Source organism: Xenia sp. Carnegie-2017, unplaced genomic scaffold, assembly GCF_021976095.1.
Source record: "Xenia sp. Carnegie-2017 unplaced genomic scaffold, XeniaSp_v1 HiC_scaffold_21, whole genome shotgun sequence".
Lineage (NCBI taxonomy): Eukaryota > Metazoa > Cnidaria > Anthozoa > Malacalcyonacea > Xeniidae > Xenia > Xenia sp. Carnegie-2017.
This window is the reverse complement of record NW_025813484.1, coordinates 2,973,627-2,996,397: the sequence shown is the minus strand read 5'-3', so window position 1 is coordinate 2,996,397 and position 22,771 is coordinate 2,973,627. Positions and strand designations below refer to the sequence as shown.

General features: G+C 36.8%; 4 protein-coding genes across 5 annotated transcripts; 2 read left to right on the top strand and 2 right to left on the bottom strand.

Moving 5' to 3' along the window:
- Window positions 1–56: 56 nt before the first annotated feature.
- LOC124444992 (TBC1 domain family member 12-like) lies at window positions 57–4,775 on the bottom strand. Its single transcript, XM_046995699.1, has 12 exons — window positions 3,996–4,775; window positions 3,799–3,869; window positions 3,626–3,728; window positions 3,399–3,481; window positions 3,209–3,326; window positions 2,834–2,940; window positions 1,381–1,562; window positions 1,198–1,269; window positions 940–1,068; window positions 746–855; window positions 548–651; window positions 57–467 (listed from the first exon to the last, which is right to left on the bottom strand). Exons 1-12 carry the CDS (start codon window positions 4,475–4,477, stop codon window positions 238–240), a joined length of 1,791 nt encoding a protein of 596 aa, XP_046851655.1. The 5' UTR covers window positions 4,478–4,775; the 3' UTR covers window positions 57–237.
- A 61-nt stretch (window positions 4,776–4,836) lies between these two features.
- Window positions 4,837–11,636, top strand: LOC124444994 (serine/threonine-protein kinase 32A-like). 2 transcript variants are annotated; one of them, XM_046995702.1, is made up of 11 exons: window positions 4,837–5,047; window positions 5,456–5,511; window positions 6,288–6,613; window positions 6,711–6,748; window positions 7,369–7,461; window positions 7,541–7,644; window positions 7,731–7,847; window positions 7,926–8,051; window positions 8,989–9,099; window positions 9,195–9,277; window positions 10,286–11,636. In XM_046995702.1, the coding sequence occupies exons 3-11, from the start codon at window positions 6,321–6,323 to the stop codon at window positions 10,590–10,592; spliced, it is 1,272 nt and encodes a 423-aa protein (XP_046851658.1). In that variant the 5' UTR covers window positions 4,837–5,047; window positions 5,456–5,511; window positions 6,288–6,320; the 3' UTR covers window positions 10,593–11,636. The 2 variants fall into 2 exon arrangements, with proteins under 2 accessions (XP_046851658.1, XP_046851657.1); XM_046995701.1 differs by lacking the exons at window positions 4,837–5,047; window positions 5,456–5,511 and adding an exon at window positions 5,736–5,798.
- A 527-nt stretch (window positions 11,637–12,163) lies between these two features.
- Window positions 12,164–20,849, top strand: LOC124444521 (BTB/POZ domain-containing protein 16-like). The gene is given in 22 exon segments (XM_046995146.1): window positions 12,164–12,288; window positions 12,514–12,580; window positions 12,655–12,825; window positions 13,101–13,336; window positions 13,338–13,420; window positions 13,505–13,660; window positions 14,262–14,426; window positions 14,968–15,082; window positions 15,158–15,227; window positions 15,503–15,565; window positions 16,235–16,302; window positions 16,476–16,562; window positions 16,670–16,699; window positions 17,047–17,083; window positions 17,247–17,301; window positions 17,478–17,560; window positions 17,979–18,059; window positions 18,481–18,579; window positions 18,915–18,989; window positions 19,719–19,779; window positions 20,088–20,137; window positions 20,647–20,849. Coding segments are annotated over 22 exon segments (1,935 nt in total). The 5' UTR covers window positions 12,164–12,274; the 3' UTR covers window positions 20,716–20,849.
- Window positions 20,614–22,007, bottom strand: LOC124444991. Its single transcript, XM_046995698.1, has 3 exons — window positions 21,516–22,007; window positions 21,221–21,387; window positions 20,614–21,118 (listed from the first exon to the last, which is right to left on the bottom strand). Exons 1-3 carry the CDS (start codon window positions 21,976–21,978, stop codon window positions 20,894–20,896), a joined length of 855 nt encoding a protein of 284 aa, XP_046851654.1. The 5' UTR covers window positions 21,979–22,007; the 3' UTR covers window positions 20,614–20,893.
- Between the last annotated feature and the right edge of the window lie 764 nt (window positions 22,008–22,771).

Here is a 22,771-nt window from a genome sequence, read left to right as displayed (position 1 = left end):
GAAAATTTTATCAATAATTTGATCAATTCATGATATGTACGTGATATTCGTCTGGGTCGAGTTTCAAATGTTTTAATTAAGACTTTTTGAGACCTCTTTATCTACAACCATCATTACGTCACACACGTACTACTAGCCATTACTATTTTGTCAATTTTTTCCTTGAACTTGTAAATTAGTCCATATGACAAAAAAATCAGTTATTGCAGATGGAAGCGACTCGGTTCTGTCAAAGTTTTACGCTCGTAAAGTTGGATGTTGTTTAAGTTTGTCGGCCGGATAAAGTTGGAGAACCTTTTGCGTTTGTTGCACGAGGACTTGGTTGAATTTCTCCCGAGTGATAGTCATGTACGCAATGCTTTCGAAAAGTTTCGTCTCTGATATGTTTTCGGGTAGCTTCGTGAGAAACTGAGCGAGCGTTATGAATTCCATTGTCATCAGTTCACACGAAAACATATGAAGAATACCTTTCGGGGAAATAAAAAAGAGAAGTTCGATTAATATCAGTGCGAATGTTCAGAGCTTCCAGGACACTCGACTACAATACCTAAAGCTGTTCTGAAGAGAAATTCTTCGCCATCTCGACAAAACAGATCCCAAACTCTACTTGCTACATCGAGCGGTAGCGACTTGCTGTAGAGGGTAAATATCCTATTGAAAAGTTCAGAAAATACTTTTCAACAAAGGAATATGATACATGATGCATAATGCGAGGATACTATAAAAGGAGAAGAACTTGTCGTACCAATCTGTAAGATACAAGTCGGGCGTCAGACCCTGATCATTGAAATGATACTCCAACTTTGGAAGGTGATCTTGTAAATGAACTTCAAATGCAAGGAAATACGCTCGCATCTGAAAGGAACAAGAATAGGAAAATTTATTGGCGGGCGACACACGAATTGTGTCACAGAAAAGGTTTAGGAGAAACGCAGTTACCATCGGTTGGTCAACGCTGAAGAATGCCATCTGCATGGGTCTGTTGATGAGGTTCGCGAAGCATATGAACGCGTTGATTTCTTCCATGTTCAATAAAAGAACAGCAGCAAGAAATGCCATTCCTTGTACCTAACGTTAAGGGTAAGTATAGAACATTAGAGTACAGTTATGTATCACACATGCAGTATGAGTGTGAGGACGATTTTTCAAATTGATCACTGGAACTCTTCATGGATGATTTATGAAGGAAATACTTACATATCCAATATCTGGTCTGTAACAGGAATAGGCCCCGAGTATTTTGTAGAGAACGTTATGGTAAGGACCTCCCTAGAAATATTCGCACCTTAAAAGCTTAACTATTTGAGTCTTTTGAACGATGAATTTCAATCACTAAGAATATGATTACATTCAAGCTCAAATCATTTTATAATTTGTTACTTTTTGAAAGATTCCTAGGCACGGGAAAGTCCGCGATACGTCCATCGTGATGAGATCGACCATGGAATCAGTGACAAAGTTTTGGGATCTCGAAGCAAGATCTCCAGACTTCAATCTGCTTTTGCTGTTTTCATTGTTCAAAAGCTTTTGCTCAGCATGGCAACGAAATATTTCAAACAATTCTAAGAAAGAAGAACATATGAGTTTTATCGCAGTATTTATCATTGTTATGATGCATCATTTATCTTATACCTTGGGTAATTGCAGTACATATCATAGTTATGATGCATCATTTATCTTATACCTTGGGTAATTGCAGTACATATCATAGTTATGATGCATCATTTATCTTATACCTTGGGTAATTGCAGTACATATCATAGTTATGATGCATCATTTATCTTATACCTTGGGTAATTGCAGTACATATCGTAGTTATGATGCATCATTTATCTTATACCTTGGGTAATTGCAGTACATATCATAGTTATGGTGCATCATTTATCTTATACCTTGGGTAATTCATTGTTATGATGCATCATTTATCTTATACCTTGGGTAATTGCAGTACATATCATTGTTATGATGCATCATTTATCTTATACCTTGGGTAATCGCAGTACATATCATAGTTATGATGCATCATTTATCTTATACCTTGGGTAATTGCAGTACATATCATAGTTATGATGCATCATTTATCTTATACCTTGGGTAATTGCAGTACATATCATTGTTATGATGCATCATTTATCTTATACCTTGGGTAATACATATCATAGTTATGATGCATCATTTATCTTATACCAGTACATATCATAGTTATGATGCATCATTTATCTTATACCTTGGGTAATTGCAGTACATATCGTAGCTATGATGCATCATTTATCTTATACCTTGGGTAATTGCAGTACATATCATAGTTATGATGCATCATTTATCTTATACCTTGGGTAATTGCAGTACATATCATAGTTATGATGCATCATTTATCTTATACCTTGGGTACTTGCAGTACATATCATTGTTATGATGCATCATTTATCTTATACCTTAGTACATATCATAGTTATGATGCATCATTTATCTTATACCTTGGGTAATTGCAGTACATATCATAGTTATGATGCATCATTTATCTTATACCTTGGGTAATTGCAGTACATATCGCTATGATGCATCATTTATCTTATACCTTGGGTAATTGCAGTACATATCATAGTTATGATCCATCATTTATCTTATACCTTGGGTAAGTACATATCATAGTTATGATGCATCATTTATCTTATACCTTGGGTAATCGCAGTACATATCATAGTTATGGTGCATCATTTATCTTATACCTTGGGTAATTGCAGTACATATCATAGTTATGGTGCATCATTTATCTTATACCTTGGGTAATTGCAGTACATATCATAGTTATGATGCATCATTTATCTTATACCTTGGGTAATGTGAAGATCATTTCCAATAGCAAGCTTCCAGATTTGACCACGTATGCTAGGTGGTAAACCTAACCACCATAGCTCTAGTACTTTTTTAGTACATTTCCTACAAAAATACACCTAATGAAATTCTGTCCATTTGGTTGAAAATACAAAGGGATATCTTAACAGAGCCGCAGTCAATCCCAGCTTAAGAAGGTATGTTTAAACAATTTGGGATTATGGATCTTAGCTTACATATTCTTGTTTGCAAGGGGCCTGGACCAGATATTCAGACTTTGGGTCTGAATTAATTAAAGCACATTGGAAATGCTTGGGGAAATATAATTCAATTTGGAACCACCTATTTCTGAAAACAATGTACATAGCCATACATATTATCCCAGTTAGGAAGTACTTCTTTATTCCACAAAGCCAAAGCACTTGAAACAAGATGTTCATGTTGACTTTGATTTTCCTGCTTCTTTTTCTGTTCCTGATGGTCCTGAAGCTCTAGAAATATGCATTGTTTGCATTGGCATTCATTTTAGAGAAATGGAACCAGGAAAATTTTCATTTCAAAACCTTTCTTTTTGGCAACTTCAATCATTTGTTGATAAAGCTGTCTGTGTCGTTTTTCTTCTTTGGGATCCTTTGCTGGAAGATTTCTAATAATTTATTCAATACTATCAGCATAGAATAGAATAAATTTAGGCTTAATTGATTAAATAGTGTAGATTAGATTAAATTTAGGTCCAAATGATTGAATTAAATTAAATGATTCAGAAACTAAAATAAGGTATGAAAATCACCTTGGCCTGTTTTCAAAAATAAGACCTGTGGTGGAAAGCACAGGCGCTACAACTTTTTGCTTCTTGCTAGAACTTCTTTGTATTAATGCACTTCCTGTAAGCCCTAGTACAAAATGTAAAACAACAATTGCCATAATGCAATGCACTCAAGTGATTTATTAAAGCTAACAAACCTTGGTTCTGTAATGAGACCAACAAATTAGAGTTATCAGACACTTTCAGAAATGAGCGCCCAAACAGGTTTCTGCAAAGAACACATTAATATGTCATTCCTTGGAAATAGGCACATGAAATGATGATGCGCAACTGGTTTTGCACATTTCTGACCATATTATTAAACATTAAGTGTCTTTTCCAGTTGGATCATTACCTAAACTTTCCTCTAGTTTTTTGTCTACCCAATGTGACATCATCAAATTCTTCCACTTGCCGTAGCTTTTCACTAAGGGAATTTCCAAAATTTATTGCATTCACGCCATCACACATATCAGCACTGACATTCAAAGGTATTTCCTCAAATCCACAGGTATCTTCTTCCTCATAAGGAGTGGAACAAATACCACTGTCAGAACAACTAGCAACTGAACCTGTTGCACTATTTTCAACATCTGAAATTTCACGAGAGTTCAAGAGTTGAGAGGGGTAGGTATGACAACTTGATACAAGTCTCGTTTCTACAGCTGGTTGATGCTCGTCGTGGTCATTCATAACCAATTTGTAAACGGTTTCTCTTACACTTTCCTCAGTTGGTTGTTCAGTTTTGTCTGAGAAAACTGCTCCATTTTGTTCGGTTCTTTCTTTAACTGGCAAGGACAAGTTTCTTTCACTTCCTGCCATTTCTCCTTTCCACATCAGTTTACTCAGTCAAGTTTATTTTGTTGTGATTTAATAAAAATGTTCAAACCTAGATTACCAACCTACGCGTTCAATACAATTCGAAGATTAATTTAGCAATATTTATAAATTATATTAGATTTATTATTAAAAAAAAGTGTCCGCGTTTACGTTTTTGAAACATCTCGTATCGTTTTGGTTTGGATTATACGATAATCTCTTACACTATGTACAAATACATTGTTTTCTTTAAACAATTTGGTGTTGTTTTGACCTTTCGAACACGCTTCACGGACAATACTGAAACTTCACGGGTTTTTGTTTCCTGCTCCATATCCCCGGAAACCCGGGGCTCGTACGTACCAAGACACATTTCGGGTTCCGGTACTTGTTAAAGCAAGGGATGTGAGTGTTGGACGTTGGTGTTGCGGTTGGAAGAGAAGCACAACTCTTTTCTGGTTTTGATTACATGGAAGCCGTGAGCGGCTTTAAAAGGAGCCAAAATAGGCTGCATAAATAGTGTGAGCGAACGCGCAACCTCTGTGCATACGTTGCTTGACGAAAAAACTGATAGCCAGAATGCTGAAGGTATTTAATATTTAATATTAATACGTGACCCGTAAAGTGAAGAGTATACTAAAATCAACTTGTGCTTTTCAATTGCCATAAATATCATCTACACATGTACTTTTTCCCCGTCATATATAACGTTATATGAGAACTTGACGCTTTCAAGCATGTCGGTAATGAACAAAAACACGCCGAGCAGATAAGGCGGAGGTTGAATGAGAGATAGTACATACCAAATTCTTTGAGGATTCAAAGAATTTTTTGTCCTGTTTACTTTTGTGATGTGCAAATAGTCTAGATGAAAAGTTTTACTATTAGCATCATTCGTACAGAGTCGGCATCTTTAAATTTTGATGTTAGCTTTGCTTTAGTGCTTGCATAATTGTCCTAGCAAATTTCAATGAAAGTGTTGTTGTATTATTGTAGTCGGGTTCAACGACTTTCGCGTGCTTCGAGCCATCGGACGGGGTGCCTTTGGGAAGGTTAGTATTTGTACGATAAATACTTTATTGAAAAACCGTCAAATATCAAACATGTGGAGAGCAAGCTCGTAGTGGTTCACATTCGTAATTATTGAAATTTGCCATGAAATTTTTACATGTCTCTATTTTGTTTACGTTGAAGCTTTAGTATTGTTATTTTTAGTTATATACATCTGAGTGTAGTTTGCAGCCTTGCCATGGCTAAGTGAAAGGGAATTTATTTGTGGTTATACTTGTGTATGGATGGCGCGTCTGGCGACAGCGCCGACAGGAATACAAGGAAATTTGTAATTATGATTTGCAGACACTAATTGCCTTTCAAACTCAAATGTTCAAAGGGATAGGCTAATTTGCCATCCATAATACATTTTTTAAGAGGATTTCACAGTGGGCTGCATTCAATGTTGAAAAAGCTGTTTGTTTGATTTTATAAAATGAAATATTTGACTACCTCCACAACAAAGATACCTATGTACAATGATGTACAGGCAGTGTCGAAATCCTGAAATATGCTTTGGGATAGCCATACATGTCCTGTCCAAAGAAATAAGAGAGGTGGGATATGATATTGAAATTGGGATTAAAACTTCATTCTGCAAGAACTGGCTTATATTTCCCCTTAAATTTCTTTAATGTTGACTGAATCTTTTCTGTTTTCATCTAAAATTACCCAAATTTTCCCCATTTCAGTCAAGATAGGGAAAATCCACTTCCCCCCTCCTGTCGTACATGGCATTTCTGTAATCCATATAATTTATAATGCAATTTTTCGTTAGGTATGCATTGTCGAGAAAAAGGACACAAAGGAAATGTATGCAATGAAATACATGAGAAAAGCTGTTTGTATAGAGAAAGATGCAGTTCGGAATGTCCTTCGAGAGATGGACATTTTAATGGGTCTGGACAATAGTTTTTTGGTGAATTTGTGGTTTACTTTTCAAGATGAAGAGGATTTATTTGTTGTTGTGGACTTATTGCTTGGTGGTGATCTTCGTTATCACTTGCAACAAGGAAACAAATTTAGCGAAGACGTTGTGATCTTGTACGTGATAGAGATTAGCTTGGCACTTGAGTATTTGAGAAAGAACAGGATTATTCATAGGTGTGTGTAAAATGAATCATGTTGTGCTGTCAAGTGTTTACACCATATTACATTTCAAGTATGTGGAAAAATTATGATGGAACATTGTTCATTCTAGGGACATCAAACCAGATAATTTACTTCTGGATAGCAAAGGTTTGTTTGCATAGTCTATATATAGTGGCATAGTCTATATTTAGCAGTGTGTGAATTAACGGTGTGCAATGTGCAATTTGCACATCCTTTTAGCTAAAATGAAAACAATTACACATCACTTTTTCAAACGATGTGCAAAAATAGCAGTTTTAACAAAAAACACTATCCTAAATCATATGAATTTGTTCATGTTTAAAAATATTAATTTAGCAATTAGCACTATATGATAATTAACATAATATCGATTTGATTATGCATGTAAAGAAACACTTTGTCAAAAAAATTGCACATCGTTTTTTCTGAACCAATTCGCACACTGATATTTAGTGGCATAGTCTATATTTAGTGTCATAAACCTTTACTTAGTGGCATAGCCTATATACATAATGGCATATAGCCTATATACATAATGGCATATAGCCTATATATATAATGGCATATAGCCTATATACATAATGGCATATAGCCTATATACATAATGGCATATAGCCTATTATTAGTGGCAAAGCCAGCTTACTTTTAAATTTACATATCAAGACTGAAATGTGCAATGAGAGAGTGCAACTACCTACACTTGACCTGGTTTACATTGCTTGATTTTATTTTTGTTTAAAAAACAGGCCATGTACATCTGACTGATTTCAATGTTGCAACAGTAATGGAGGACGACAACACATTAGCAACATCAATGTCAGGCACCATACCATATATGGGTAAGTTGGGAAATGTTCATTTTCTTCATATCATCATCTGCAGTTCGTGTTCGATGAAGTTTTTCCATGCTCTTTGCAGCTCCCGAGATCTTTAGGACTTCAGTTTGTCAATCACGTGGTTACACCCATGAAGTTGATTGGTGGAGTCTGGGTGTTACAGCATTTGAATTACTCAAAGGAAAGGTAGGTGTATCATGATATTGGACATGGTTTTGTCAGATTTATCGGAGCAAATATGGCTTTACAATTGTTCACTTGTTTTTATGTAGAGACCGTATCACATAACCGCTGGCACGAATACCGCAGAAATCATTCAAATGTTTGACTCTTCGTGTGTTATATTGCCCAACAATTGGTCGAAAAATTTCAAAGATCTTGTGAAAAAGGTGGCGAGTTTGAGTTTGTCATCTTCGAAAACAAAAAAAGGCGGCAATCGAGAGCGTTTTCTTTTATTTTTACCTTAGCTGTTACATATCGATCCAGACATGCGCCTGAATAACGTCGAGAAATTAAAAGAATGCGAACTAATGGATGCCGTTAAGTTTGAAGCGGTGAAAAATAAGGACGTTCCTGTGTCTTTCATTCCCTCAGTAAGTCAGCCATGGCATGTTAACGTTCCTGTGTCTTTCATTCCCTCAGTAAGTCAGCCATGGCATGTTAACGTTCCTGTGTCTTTCATTCCCTCAGTAAGTCAGCCATGGCATGTTAACGTTCCTGTGTCTTTCATTCCCTCAGTAAGTCAGCCATGGCATGTTAACGTTCCTGTGTCTTTCATTCCCTCAGTAAGTCAGCCATGGCATGTTAACGTTCCTGTGTCTTTCATTCCCTCAGTAAGTCAGCCATGGCATGTTAACGTTCCTGTGTCTTTCATTCTCTCAGTAAGTCAGCCATGGCATGTTAACGTTTCTGTGTCTTTCATTCCCTCAGTAAGTCAGCCATGGCAAGTTAAACTGAACGAACGAAATACTGTGGGGCCTCATGCATGAGCCTTGGCAGTGTTATCCAAAGAATAGAGCGACTTTTTCAAGCGTATCAGCTAGGTGGTCATGTATATTTTACGATAGTTGTTCTTTGTTTTCGTTGAACCATCGTTTCATTCTTTTGATTCATTTTTAAACGATAGCCTATTGCCTTTTAAGACTTGTGTTAGGCATCGGAAGAAAAGTTACTGTTCTATGGATTTCGCTGTCCGGGCTACTTGCAACAGACTGATGTCAGTCATTTTGTCTGTTTAACTTTTGGCTGTTTACCCACGTACGAGGGTGAAGAAATACCCGAGTTTAAGTCTTCTACCCATGGTGCAGTCTTAAAGCGAGGAGTGGTTACGTAAATTGTCTAAAAATTCAGGCAGTCATTGGATTGGCCCAGTGTTGTCAACGAGGTCGAGGTTTTCCGATGATTTTACCTACTTGTCATGTGACTTGCACTAATGGCCTGACTTACCCCTCCCCTCTTCATTCAGTTATGTATTCTTAAGTGGGAATTGTTCACATGTCACAGTAAGACATATCTCGTTGTTCATTGCAGAAAGATCATTTGAACTGTGATCCAACTTATGAATTGGAAGAAATGATTATTGAGCCAAATCCATTGCATAAGAAAAAGAAACGACTGGCGAAGCAATGCAGCAATAAAATTGTAAGAAAGTGAATCGTCTGTTGTATCCTAACATTCGTTTCTTTTGGCAATGTGAGGCAATTTTTCTTATTACGTGATGTAATGTTTTTCTTCAGGATTCAAGCAAGGCAGAATTGACGCCCATGCAGAAGAAGTTGAAAACACTTAGCGATGACTTTAAGCCATACAATCGTGAAAGGTGAGCTGCAGCTGCACTTTAACATTTTGGAAGAATCTCTTTGATAATAATGCCATATTATAAAGTTATTGGTTTGAACCCGAGAGTGTCGTTGCATGTTTTTAGCAATGATTTAGAACTCAGTCTCCTAGATGCCTAACGAGGACGCCATCTTGAACGGTGGCAAAAAGCAAAGTTCAAAAAGAAACAGTATTTGCAGTATAAACAGTATTAACAGTATAAGAGAAACCTGTTAATCATTTTAAAGATCGAACCTAGACTATCAATTTTGCAAATGTGTATCGACTCGGAGAAAAGCAGATAGTCGTAAATATTATCGGTTTTGCTATCTTTCAAGATGACGGCTTGCCTCACTTGTAACTATTAGGGTGGGGTGGGGGGCGGAGTAAGATATCTTGTAGATTGGGTTCTAGGTCATTGGTTTGTACATGTTCATTGTCCAGGTTGGTTTACTCCTGAAAAGTAGTGTGGGTACCTTGTGTTGCTGTTAGTATTGACTGACGTCTAGACATCCTTAGCGGTAGTCATCTTCAGAGTCAATTACTTGAAGAGTAAATGACTAATTCGCCGTGTTGGTTATCTGACTTCGAAGATGAATACCGCTTTAAGATGTGAATTCTTAGTCATCACCTACAATCGAACCCAGGACTGCACCAACCCGAACGATCAACATCCACGAGTATATAACAATACTTCCGAGCTGAAACCTTTTACTCTAGTACGATCTCTCATTTGTTGCTTAAGTTCCATGTTGCACGTCGCTATTTGACCGGTAGAATATGAAAATAACACGTGCTCTCGTTCTGTGCACAAAATAGTGTGGTTAATTTCGGTTTCAAGGGGGAATTAATCAATCTCTCCGGGTATTCAATGTCACCTGTTATTATCGGACATTTGTTAATATCGGACTGAGACATGCTCTGAGACATGAATTTCATGCTCTCAAGGAATATTGGGTTATTAGAATATAATATCCTTATATTTTTGCCATCTTTTGTATTTGTGCAGGGAAAAAATCTTATTGCAATCGCAGGAGCTTAATAATATTGATGGTGAAATTGTTGCCGAAGAGAAAGACGCAAACTCAACTGATGATGATGTATGTCATAGAGAAAACGACAAGACCATGGAGAAACAATTGACGAGCGATAGTGAAATGGCGATGGAAAAGGCTGAAAATGTTCACGAATGGCGAACAATGTCATCAAAGACGAGAAAAGGGAAGCGGAAAACAAGAAAGAAGAAGACAAACAAAAAATATCAGAAGAGTTTGACGACTATGGTGATAGTCTTGCAAGTGATAAACAAGAATTGATAGCTACAGAAGAAAAGCCGAAGAGAAAGAAAAGTGTTGGTGGAGCATTAGAAAAGAGCGAAACGAAAGAAAACACTCACGAAACTGCTCAAAAAGCCGCTGTAGAAAACACTCAAGAAACCGTTGTAGAAAACACCGAGAAAACTGCTCTAGTAAATGCTGTAGAAAATACTCTCGAAACCGCTGTAGAAAACACTCAAGAAACTGCTCTAGAAAACATTCAAGAAACTGCTGTAGAAAACACTCAAGATACCGCTGTAGAAAACGCTAGAGAAACCGCTTTAGAAAACACTCAAGAAACGGCTGTAGAAAACGCTCAAGGAACAATTGTAGAAAACTCTCACGAAACCACTAATAAAAACACTCAAGAAACTGCGCTAGAAAACACTCCAGAAACCGCTGTAGAAACTCCTCACAAAACCGCTCAAGAAAGCGCTCTAGAAAACACTCAAGAAACTGCTGAAGACAGCGCTCTAGAAAATTCTCACTTAACTGATATAGAAAACACTCACGATACCGTTTTAGAAAACACTGAAGGAACCGCTCGAGAAAATTCTATACAAAACGAAATTACAGAGGAGATGAAAATCTTCTGAAAGATGACAGCAATGATGTATCAGAAGAAACGGAGGATTATGAGAATGGTTTTACAAATGATACGCAAATATTAATTGAGCCCGAGGAAAAGGCAAGTTTTCCTTACGGTGTAAACGAAGCTTCAGAGAAATGTGAAACAAAAGCGAACGAGGTAATCGAAGAACATGAAAAAACGTCTTCTTTTATAGACGTTTCAGAAAGCATGTCATGAATGCAAGGACTTTGCTTCCATTTGCAAATTTTATGAGAAAACGATTAAACGAATGTGTATATACATTTCATATTTGCATCCTTTATCAAACATACAAGCTTTCAACGACTTTTTTTGTTAATATGTATACTCTTAACAGCGATATTTCTGTTAAACGACTGTAAATTAATTCTTGATTGTGAAAGTGAAGACTATATAAGTACTGAATGATCTTCTATAATCGTTTAATTCATTAACTTTGTGACAGCGTACGCTAGGGATGCACATTCCAATTTTATCAATTGAGGGAGGGGGTGGTGGAGTCGCAACCCTTTATAATGTGCGCCTCTGGCGCGCGTGGCCCACTTGTACATTTGGTAATATATTCCTTAAAACGCTTGAAAAATGTCTTGAATTCACGTAAAAAATGCACTAAACAATAGAAATATGTTACGTTAAATTAGGCAAGTGGCCATTCTTCTAAATAACAGCTCGACTAACGAGACTTCTTATGCTAAAATGGATCACTAGAAATACCAATAGATGGATGTTGTGTTAAATGCTCTGCAGACGTATTTTTATTGTAATGTACGTATAAATATGCTAACTTGTGAGTAAGCAAATTTTGGAATCGTATAATATGATGTGTATTAAAACTGCGTTAAATCATGGTTTATAACATGTCCTGTATAGCGTATAATTATTTGTTGTGGACCATTTTAGTCATGCTGGTGGTGGTCGTTTTTGAAACGCTGTTACCATAGTTACACTACAAAAACATGGCGGCCGCGATTTGGTCGGTGAATGACAATGGCAACGTGTTTTTGCAAGATGGTGCAATTTCACCGCTACCAAAACCCTATTTACCAACACTACCTCCCACAAAGACAAAGGGATGTCTTATAGCAGGTATTTCCTATCTTTTACAAGAGTTATGTTCGTCAAACAAGTTACAAGTTCAAAACTAGTTCACTTATCTTTCGACAGTCCTGTCGGTACCTAAATTTAACTTAAAATAGGAACCATACTCCGTGTTTATGTTCTAAGATTTTGAAAGAAAGATACAATGATTTGTTTAAATGCTAATGTGAGCAGTCAATTAAGATTATTGTCTAGAATTTCTTCATCGTCTAGGTTTGTTCACCAGGCTCCTTTAATGGCTTTATCTGGTACAACATATGACAAAAAACCTCCTCCAAAGGTTACACGATAGCTTTCTTAACTTTCACTTCACTTATGCATGCGTCTCACATGCTATGACCTCATTCATTTCAGGCACCTTCTATCCCAAAAGGTCAAAAACGTGTATTGGTGGGTTTGACAAACCGCTGGAGACTCCCAGAGAATGTATCCTTTGATCTGCTTGGCTCATCTCAAGCATTGAAGTCTGTTACTTCTCCATACAACGAAACTGTTCTATCTATAGTTCCAGGTAGGATTTATAAAGTATATTGTGATAGGATTTTTTCACATAACACACAACATAAATTTATTCTTGCTTTATTATGGAACCAACATTTTAATTCCAAATAAATACAATCTTCCTGTGAAATCCAATCCCTGTGAAATCCAATCCCTGTGAATTTGCAATCCAACAGTCATTTTCTGTGATTTAAAGTAGATACAGCAGTCTGTCGAAATTTCCAACTTCATAAGCTACTTCTCGATTATTTTGTTGATGCAATAAGGCTAAGCAAGAATTTTCAACATGTTTGCATCAGGTGAAAGCTATAAGAAGTCGCTTGCAAAAGCTTCCCCATGTAATGAAACGTTTGCGTAATAAGCATGGTGATGCTATGGACCACAACACTGAAGCCAGAAAACACCAAACTTCCTCCGTACCTTGTAAAAATAATGATGGTAAGTTTGCTTCAACCAAACCAACTCAAACCAAGGCAAATGATACAAAGCAAGTGAATCTAAAGACACAAGTTCAGCAGGTTCAGTTTAATAAAGGTGCTTCCTTTATCTGGTCGTCAACCGACCCCTATGGAGCTGTTCCTTTATCATTCCCAAGCCACAGCATTCTCTCGTGGACCTGGTAGGTGATCATGTCACCACTTGTGTTGCTATTGTGAAAACTATATAAAGTTTAGCAATGATACAACTTTTGCTTGCTGTACAGATGTTATCTTGTATGCCCTCGGAACGGCCTGGGAACTACACAAGCAATATCTTCAAAAATGTGGCCTTTTAAGACGAATGATTAAAGACAAAGCGATTACAGAGCAAAGCAACGACTCTGATTGTGATAATGAACTTGAAACAATGCAGGAAGAAGGTAAATGGGGAGAGACATAGGTCACATAGCAGTAATTCATCATTGAATGAACGTGTAACAACGAGCTTTCTTTGTTGATAACTATAGTACACTTTAAACGGAAAAAAATTTCCAAATTAGTGCGAGAGACTCTTACTAAAGCAATCCCTTCAAATTAAACTAAAATTTCGAAAATATTTCATAGTTTTGTTGCCACCGACTCTGACCGCTGCAGTATTTGCCTGGTCTTGTGCATTTTAACCCTTTGCTGCATGGCGTTGCTTCAGAGCAAAAATCACCAAACGCCATCGAGCTCGGTCGGCGAAAAAATTCACGCAACAAAGGGTTAAGAAATAGGTCGAAACTTACCTATCAAAGTAATGACGTAACAAACCTGCAAGTTTTTTTTTCAGTGTTTTGTAAATATCAGATCAAAATATTATAGGATTATTTGGTTGTTTAGAAATCTATCGTTTTTGCAGTTAGTACTGACCGAAACATCGCACTACGACCAAACTTGCCGGCTGGCTATGTCATTGTAGCATAGGCAAATCATTTGTCTATGTAGCTAAAATAAGCTCTCCCGAGATCCTGTTATCATTTCATGTAAAATGATTCTTAGGTCTTAATGAATCCGCTGTTGATCTACGCGCTGTAAAGAATGTAGTCGGAGCAACCACAAAACGAGTTGAAGAGACATCAGCCTTAAAACTAGTTCGAACAACTTCATTTGGAAGCGCGATGATTCTCAAACTCAAGGTGAAAGATCCGTTGTTGACGAAGCAAGGTATTTTATAAACGCTTGAACTTCTGATAAGTATGTTGCTGGGCAACTGTCACGTGTGTAACGTTCGCACCATAAATCTGTTGTAACTTCCGGGTTTTAGCAATAATTACAACCTTACATGTACAAAGTATGGGATATTTATGTTATTTTGGGGTGATTTTATATGAAAACGTATGCTTTTATATGTAGTTTTTCACTGTCTTTCTCAGAGATAAAAAGGCAAATTTACCACATCATGTTTATGATCCAGAAAAATTGACTTAGTATGCTATGTGTAAAACTTTGTTAACTTTGAAACGGCAAAGTATTGAAATACTGCATCCAACGATTCTGATTTAAAGTAAAATAGACATACTAACATGTTACAACATATTATACAAGCAGTTTTTAAACTCTATTTTAGAGAATCACCCATTTGTGTTATAAATATATATAATACTTGCTTTACCTAATCATGAATCGATTTTCTCACACTCTTCTTTTATGAATGAATGCCACGCTTTCACAGAAAGTTACCTTTACGCATTTCCATTGAGTATAGCTTTTGCCTTGGCTCTTGGCTCCCTGTATGTTGGCGATGTAAAGATGGATGACACGGATGTTGTAGGAGTTCTCGCCGCTGCCAGTCTTTTGGAATACGGAGAGCTAAAGAAAATGTAAGTTTGAAAACTTCTGTCATGTTAACGGCGTGTATCAAGTTGCCCAAGTAGAAAAGTGATTCGTTACTTTAGTTGCGTGGATATGATGCTGAGTGGAATTTCAGTCTCAACTGTATGCACGTATCACAGTGTTGCGACTAAGGTATTGTTTTGTACTTCTTACACTGCATTTGGGCTGTTTATTCAGTAACTTCGTTGGGGTAAAAGCTTGGTATTACCTTGTATTGATCCTGCATAGGTTTAGCTATTTGACTGTGTTTACTATCTACCATCAAAGTTAGGCGTTGTTAAAGCAATTTTTGTTCTGTCTGTTTACAAGCAAAAGCACTCATTTTTAATAAGCTGTACATGACTTGAAAGGTTTTAAACTAAGTATTTACGAGTCGTGTTGGATTAGTCTTTACAATGTATTTTTAGTACAAACAAATTTCTGTGATTGACGCTTGCGAGAGATGGCTAGAACTAAATCTAGTGCCACAGGTAAGCGATCAGTGTTATCGAAAGATGCTGGTGAAAGATTGGAGTGTACGGTTTGCATGAAGGTAGTGGTATTCAGCAAGAGATTAAATTAGAATGTTTGTACTGTTGGTATTATGGCAAGATGTGGAGTAGAGATGTTGGTGAGAGATTAGAGTGTACAGTTTGTATTAAGAGTAGAGATGGTAATAAGAAATAATAGTGTACAGTTGGTGTTAAGGTGGTGTTTTGGAGTAGAGATGTTGATGAAAGATAAGAGTGTACAGTTGGTGTTAAGGCGGTGTTTTGGAGTAGAGATGTTGATGAAGATAAGAGTGTACAGTTGGTGTTAAGGTGGTGTTTTGGAGTAGAGATGTTGATGAAAGATAAGAGTGTACAGTTGGTGTTAAGGCGGTGTTTTGGAGTAGAGATGTTGATGACAGATAAGAGTGTACAGTTGGTGTTAAGGTGGTGTTTTGGAGTAGAGATGTTGATGAGAGATAAGAGTGTACAGTTGGTGTTAAGGCGGTGTTTTGGAGTAGAGATGTTGATGAGAGATAAGAGTATACAGTTGGTGTTTTGGAGTAGAGATGTTGATGAAAGATAAGAGTGTACAGTTGGTGTTAAGGTGGTGTTTTGGAGTACAGATATATTACACTGTTACTATTTCTTTTCCTTCATTTATTGGTATAGCTTTCTGTACAAATTTACCTAAGTCATCTTCGACAAGACGTTCTGGAGAAAGTTCTTATGTCTAATCGGTACTCGCCATTAACTACATATAGTCCTAGCTAAAGTCTTGGATTACTCCAGCTTCATAATTCACGTCAATTTGACTCATACCCAACTGTACCATTTAAAAACACTGCTGACAGTGCCGATCAATCAGTTCCTGTCATTAATTTTGCACATTTTCAATCCGTTCATTTCTTAGACTCTTTACTTGGAATGAATACTATCTTTACAAAGTTTTGGCTTATTGGATATTTCTTAATCAGCATCCGAATGTTAGAGTAAGTTTGTTTCCCTTCACTGGCTTTTATATATTTTTGCTTTTCAATCTTTGTGTCGGTTTAATTTTGACTCTGTGCCGCAGTTCTAATTATGTACTTTGGATTTCTTTACGAGGTTATTCTTGGAACTGTCGTGGTTTATGAGGTACTCACCTTATAGTTTAGTCATGTTTATGTGGAATAAGAGCAATTTCCTGTAGAATTTTCATTGCTTGCTGGCTTTAATGATCATCCGATCTTCAACCTGTTTTTATTTCTCGTGTTTGTTGCGTTGCTTTTAAACAAATGAAAGGATTTTGGGATTGCTCAAAACTATCGATGCCCTTCTAATGCCAGATGAAAATGCGCTGGTACGAAACTGTTGACAAAAAACTGTCTTCAACCACATTTGTTTTATGTGTACACACGTTTTATGTGTACACACGTGTTTTATGGGTACACACGTGTTTTATGGGTACACACGTGTTTTATGGTCTTTTTGTACCTTTTTAGCCTCCCCAAATCAAGTGCGTTTTTGGACAGAGTTGAGGTAGTGATTCTTTCTATCATTGGCACATATTAATCTACAATTTCCTTTGTCAGTTTCATTGAAGAGTCAAATTTTTAGGGTCAGCGGTAACCCATATAGCCTACGTCATCTGCCCATGGGTCTGTATTTTCATGGTATTTTCATTGAAATCTTGAATTTTCAGGGCCAGCGGTATACAAGTCTGTTGAGGTCGTTGCGTCTGATTACTATTACTGATAGTAAGTGTTTGCGTTGTCGCACATTTTCTTTCATCGAAGGATTTCATGTCTGTATTTTGAGGTGTACTTCGCAATCCCATGTTATCAAGTATTTTGATCGTTACGTATTCACCGACGCGTCTTGTTCACTCCCACGCTCTTTTTCGTCTCCAAATTCTGCCGTTGTGTTTTTCTAGGTCTACATCTTGACGAGATACAGAAAATGAACATCACGCCACAGTCATGGTTACTGCGCATGTACAGTCAAAACTATCATGCAGTGAGTTGCTTTTTGTTTGTGATCTGCAGACTATATGAAATATGTTGCACAGAAACGATAAGAGAACGATCACACTTTATTGTCCATTCTGTGATGTTTTTCCATCGTTCTTGAAAATTTACACTTCTTGTAAGCATTATGTTCGTTAAATGTCGGCGAAACAAAACGGAATTCATAAACGCAACTTTCTTAGTCAAGTAGCGCTAGCATTCATAGCATATGCAAGTCAATAGAGTGAAGAGGAAATCCACGTTAAACCACGTGGCAATATATTTCATCATACCTCATTTGACTAATTGCGGAAATACAAGTGCCGCGCTGAACGTGTTCAAAGAAGTCAGCTATATGCATGACATGCATCGTGTTTTGTTACGCATTTCTTGGTTGTAGCGGTGATTTTTCCTTTTATTTCTGACAGCTTCAAGGTGGCGGTGGCGACATGTCCTTGTTGACGAAATTTGACCAAGGTGCCGTGAGAGTCGGCTTCATTTTGGATAAGGTTTGTCTTTATCCTACTTTCTATTCGATTGTTGTTTGTCTGAGGCACTCGTGCAAAAAGATTTCCATAAACGTGGACATCACAAAATTTCAATATCTTGAGAATCGAAAGAGATGTGACTAAACTGTTTTAGAAAGTTCACTGTCATTTTACGCGCTCTTTTAATGAAAATTTTATTAGCTCTTTATGCGGGTAGTCATATCTTAAGACTTACATAGAACAAACATTCTCACTGTGACGTACTTGTCGTGTCCTTGATTTATCTTTAGCGAAAACTACAAAGTCGAAATGCTCATGAAGACTTTATCTCTTTTGTGAACTTTTGCAAGTTTTATAAGCGCAATCGCCAATGATTTTAAATAGATTACCGTTTTCTCTCCGGAAGCCGAGAGAATAATTTTCACTCATTTTTTGATTGCAGAAGCTTCAATATCACTCAAGTCTTTTATCTCTTCATGGCTTTCATTTTGAACTCAAGGCAACGAAAGAAGAAGACGGGAGGCATGAATTTTTCTTACAGGTGAAAAATGGTTTATTGATCACGTGGTTGGAAGGAAATTTTGTTTTCTATAGTAGCTCTGGCTAAAGCCCTAATGGTCTTTTTTACCTCCAATAATAAACTCAAAGATAAATGCTGCAATGATCAATTCTTAATCAATGATTTTTTCAGAGACTCCATTTTTGATATATAAGAAGTTCTTCCTTCTTCATAAGATGATAATTTATTAAATACATAGTGACTATGATGTATGACGTGGTTGCCGAAACCTGTTATTAATAGTTCATCAAATGGTTCATTTGTTCCAGGAAATGGGTTTGTAATTGTAACGTTCCTCGCCTTTTGTAATATTTCAGAGGTTACGTCCACACGATCCAATGTCGTTCAAAACTACAGATCGTCACACCTTCTCCTTGAGACAAGATCGTGAGGTGAGCGGCATGTGCTTGGTAAGCTGCATCTGTAAATCGTGAACTTCACGCGTAGTATGTAATGTTTTGTATAGATTAGCTAGTGGGAGTGAGAATTTCTTTTAAGGTGCCCCTTTTAGCAAAAATTTTTGTTTGCAACGTTAAATTTCGCTGTGAGTTTCAATGTAGCAGCGAAAAAAAATTTTTAAGTTTGATAAATCGTTCCATTTTTACGGCTGTTTAAAGCACGCAAAAATGCTCCTTTTTATGGACCTTGTCCGTCGTTCGAAAAGTCTGGGACGACTTACTTCTGTGACGTCATGCAACGGATTCAAAGGATTCCTCAATATAAGATGTATATTGAATTTTTTTCACCGATACGATAGACATTACACCCAGTTTTGATATCGCAAATAAAAGTTTTTTCTGATATGGGCCCTTTAAGAGGAAAGGATAAACAGTTGGATCGAGCGCTAGAGAAGTCCTGGACACTAAATTTTTGCCATCGAATGAGCAGTCGCCCGAATTCTAAACTCACTCCCTGAGTACAACACAAAAATCGCTCACTCACTAATCAACAGTAAACTCGCTTCTCCATCAATGGCAAGATTTTTGCGAAAATATTTTGAAACTTGTAAAAATACCATCCTTGAATAGTCATGTGGTGATTTTGAATCCCTTCGCTGGTGAAGAAGGCTTTTCAAGAAAAGAACAATTGTGTATGACGTCTAAGTTTTATTATTCATTTAGGTTCGATACAATATACGGGTGCAATGGGAATCAGGGAACACGGTTGAAGTGTACTCGAGTGGTGAGTCATGCTTTTCTCCTTTGATCTGGAAGTCTAAAAGGTGTTTCAACTAATTTAGCTCAAACTCCCCCGTTTCCACGTAATATATATTTACAGTTCAGCTCTCGGACCTGCTTTTACAAGTATTGCGGACTTTGAGTTGCTACCCTAACGTAGCTTAGAAAGTATTTTATGTCAAGTCCGTACAAATACGTTGAAATAGAACCAATTTCTAACTTTATATGAGGAGATAAATATACAGATGAAACAGGTTGAAGTGGCTACTTGTTTGTTTGATGAAAAATACTTTAATGTAGTATATTTTGCAGGTATAATGAGTAAAACGTTTGGTTTTAATGAGAAAACGAACAAGAGTGAGGTAGGAAGGATTTCCATTGGGTATTGTTTATTACGAATATGTAGAAATAACAAAACATGAAAAATCTTTCGGTTTGCGGACGTACTGTGAAAACAATCAACGGATATTCTGAACAAATATTTTGTACGAACCTTTCGTAAAGTTTTTCAACAATTCTTGAAATTTCGAATCGAAATTCCTAAATTTCCGATCCATATATCAGAGAGCATTCGAATTCTGATCACAACGGATTTTAAAATGAATGGCGTGTTTTAATGACAACATGAAGTATCATAAACTAAATATGGATCACTGTTTACATTATAAAAGACAAGAAGATACTTTTCTGGTAAGTATGTTAACACTATTTTCACTCGTTGTTGCAGCATCTGTTTCATAAAGTCATTGGAACCACACGCATCAAAACTAAACTATTTAGCTACAGAAGAACTATAAAACATTAATACATTTGTTCTAGGCAAAATATTGTATATTGACGTTGATGGTGGACTTTTATTTTTCATTTTTAGATTATTTGTCTACGAGAGTTACCATTACCTGCCTACGTAATGTTTTCTGTCATGTTCCCAGCGTCTTAACTCAAAAAGTACTGGAAACTACCGAAATGAGACACAGTGGATTTTTTAATAGATAACATTGTTGTATTGTATTTTAAGATGTATAAATTACATAATGCAAATATTTTTTAACGAATATAATCACCTATAAGCTATTTGTTTTAAAATCCAGTCCAAAGAGGTTATAAAGTTTCGTCTTCTACGTATCATTAGCTTTGGTCGCGTCGACTATTTTCTTAAAAAGTACTGGTACCGAGATCGAGATGAGAAGCAAAGGGAAACACAGCGCCCACGATCTGCTTTCCAGCTGTCTACCGCCAGAAAGTAAAATGCCAGCTAACGCCATGGCCATGGAGAGGATGTTGTGTTGACTACTCCAAAAAGGATTGTCGAATTTCCAAGGTCGAATGAACACGTTAGGAATCTATGTATTTGAAATGAAAAATGAAATATTTAACTGTGTTATCGTGAATATGACATTAAATGTCGCCACAACCGTGGAGAATAACTTTATATAAATGCTAACCTGTCGTAGTCCTATTGGAGCTGGTATTAACATGAGAAGAAATGTTATCGTCGACAGATATCCGTACGCATAAAGACACATATGCAAAATGTAAGCAAACGCTATTCCAACACCGTGAATTAAACACGAAGACTGCAGACCAATCCTTGCGACAAGTGTTAGTTTACCTGTGAAAAAAGACAACGTAAAACCCGACCAATACGCTTTGCACCGATACACTGGTATTTGCTCCGAGAATAACACCTGTTATCCTTTTTTGTATGTATTGGCTCCTAACATTCAAGCATTAGCTTACCAGTGATTTTGTCTGGTTCCAAATCAGCCATGCTCATCACCATCATGCGTACATACTGAATTGGTAGAAGTGGTAGCAAAATTGGCCAGATAAGACTATTACCCAATGGGGAACTTGGATCATGAGTCTGGTATCCAGCCAATGGTGTTAAAATATTAAGTACTAGACATACAGTGGCCTCCCCCAGTCCCCTACGTGATGTACACAACGGCCATGCGCTGTAACCATGTCCAAGTACAACACCAAGTACAATAGTCACAGTTGCTGGTAGATTTCCTGTTATCCAATAATACAATGCTGCATTCGAAAGCACAATGGCGCAAATTAATCTGCCAATTATGAGCGAGACCTTCGGTTTCAGTTTTTCCTCGACCAGAACGCGCGATCCTCCAGTCCAAGGGCTTGGATTCTTGTTTGCGCTGTCCACATCGAAGTCGTAGTACTCGTTGAAATAGTGTGTCATAGCGTGTATGGCGTGGACCAGAGTGCACCCCAGATGTAACACAAGAGATTGAATGGCTCATTCGGCTTGCTTTTATATGCCGCAGCAACCCCAACAGTATACATGACGTTACTATACATTAGAAATTTCGGCCTTCCTAGTCGGATCATTTGTTCCAAAGAATGTTTCATTGCTTTTTTATGGCTTTATGGAGAAGGCAAAGTCTGCTAGTAGAACGTCAAATTGCACTTATATCACTTCATCTTTGAGCGAATTAAATTTGAGGGAACCGAACTGTTTCGAACTCTTCCCAAACACCGCAGAATGGAAAGCTTTGTCAATGAAACTCAAAAATCCCAACGGCATTGTTGGTGAGTTTTATGTGAGTGAATAAAGTGAATTTTGATGTCGAGTATACTGTAAGAAATGTAAAATATCATGAAATGATCATGTATATGTACTGTTGTTTCCAAGACTGTTGATTCCTATTCACTATTGTAAAAAACATGAGCACCATGGCATTGTCTCTGTTAAAATGAGGAAGTTTTTGATCTCTCTGGAATCTAACAATTCGTTTCCGGTTTAAAAGCTTTAGCCATGTAATTTCTAATACTAGTAACCTTTTTTATTTAGTTCTAATTGTTTATGTAACTTTTACATGATAATCTTTGTCGTTTAGTTATAATTGTTTTATATAACTTTTATATAATAACCTTTGTCATTTAGGTATAGTTTTTTCATGTATCTTTTATATCAAGTGATATTAAACGATTTTCAGTTTTTTCCCCGTTTCCTAATGATTGTTATGCCTATG

Excerpts from the sequence above, each read along its gene's own strand:
- LOC124444992 (XM_046995699.1), bottom strand. The coding sequence starts at position 4,477 with ATGTGGAAAGGAGAAATGGCAGGAAGTGAAAGAAACTTGTCCTTGCCA. Across the intron at positions 3,482-3,625 it reads ATTTTTGAAAACAGGCCAAG|AAATCTTCCAGCAAAGGATC; the intron begins GTGATTTTCATA and ends ATAAATTATTAG. Across the intron at positions 468-547 it reads TCTCTTCAGAACAGCTTTAG|GTATTCTTCATATGTTTTCG; the intron begins GTATTGTAGTCG and ends TTTCCCCGAAAG.
- LOC124444991 (XM_046995698.1), bottom strand. The coding sequence starts at position 21,978 with ATGACACACTATTTCAACGAGTACTACGACTTCGATGTGGACAGCGCA. Across the intron at positions 21,388-21,515 it reads GGAACCAGACAAAATCACTG|GTAAACTAACACTTGTCGCA; the intron begins GTAAGCTAATGC and ends CTTTTTTCACAG. Across the intron at positions 21,119-21,220 it reads CTCCAATAGGACTACGACAG|ATTCCTAACGTGTTCATTCG; the intron begins GTTAGCATTTAT and ends TCAAATACATAG.
- LOC124444994 (XM_046995701.1), top strand. The coding sequence starts at position 5,751 with ATGGATGGCGCGTCTGGCGACAGCGCCGACAGGAATACAAGGAAATTT. Across the intron at positions 5,799-6,287 it reads ACAGGAATACAAGGAAATTT|GTATGCATTGTCGAGAAAAA; the intron begins GTAATTATGATT and ends ATTTTTCGTTAG. Across the intron at positions 8,052-8,988 it reads CTGTGTCTTTCATTCCCTCA|AAAGATCATTTGAACTGTGA; the intron begins GTAAGTCAGCCA and ends TGTTCATTGCAG.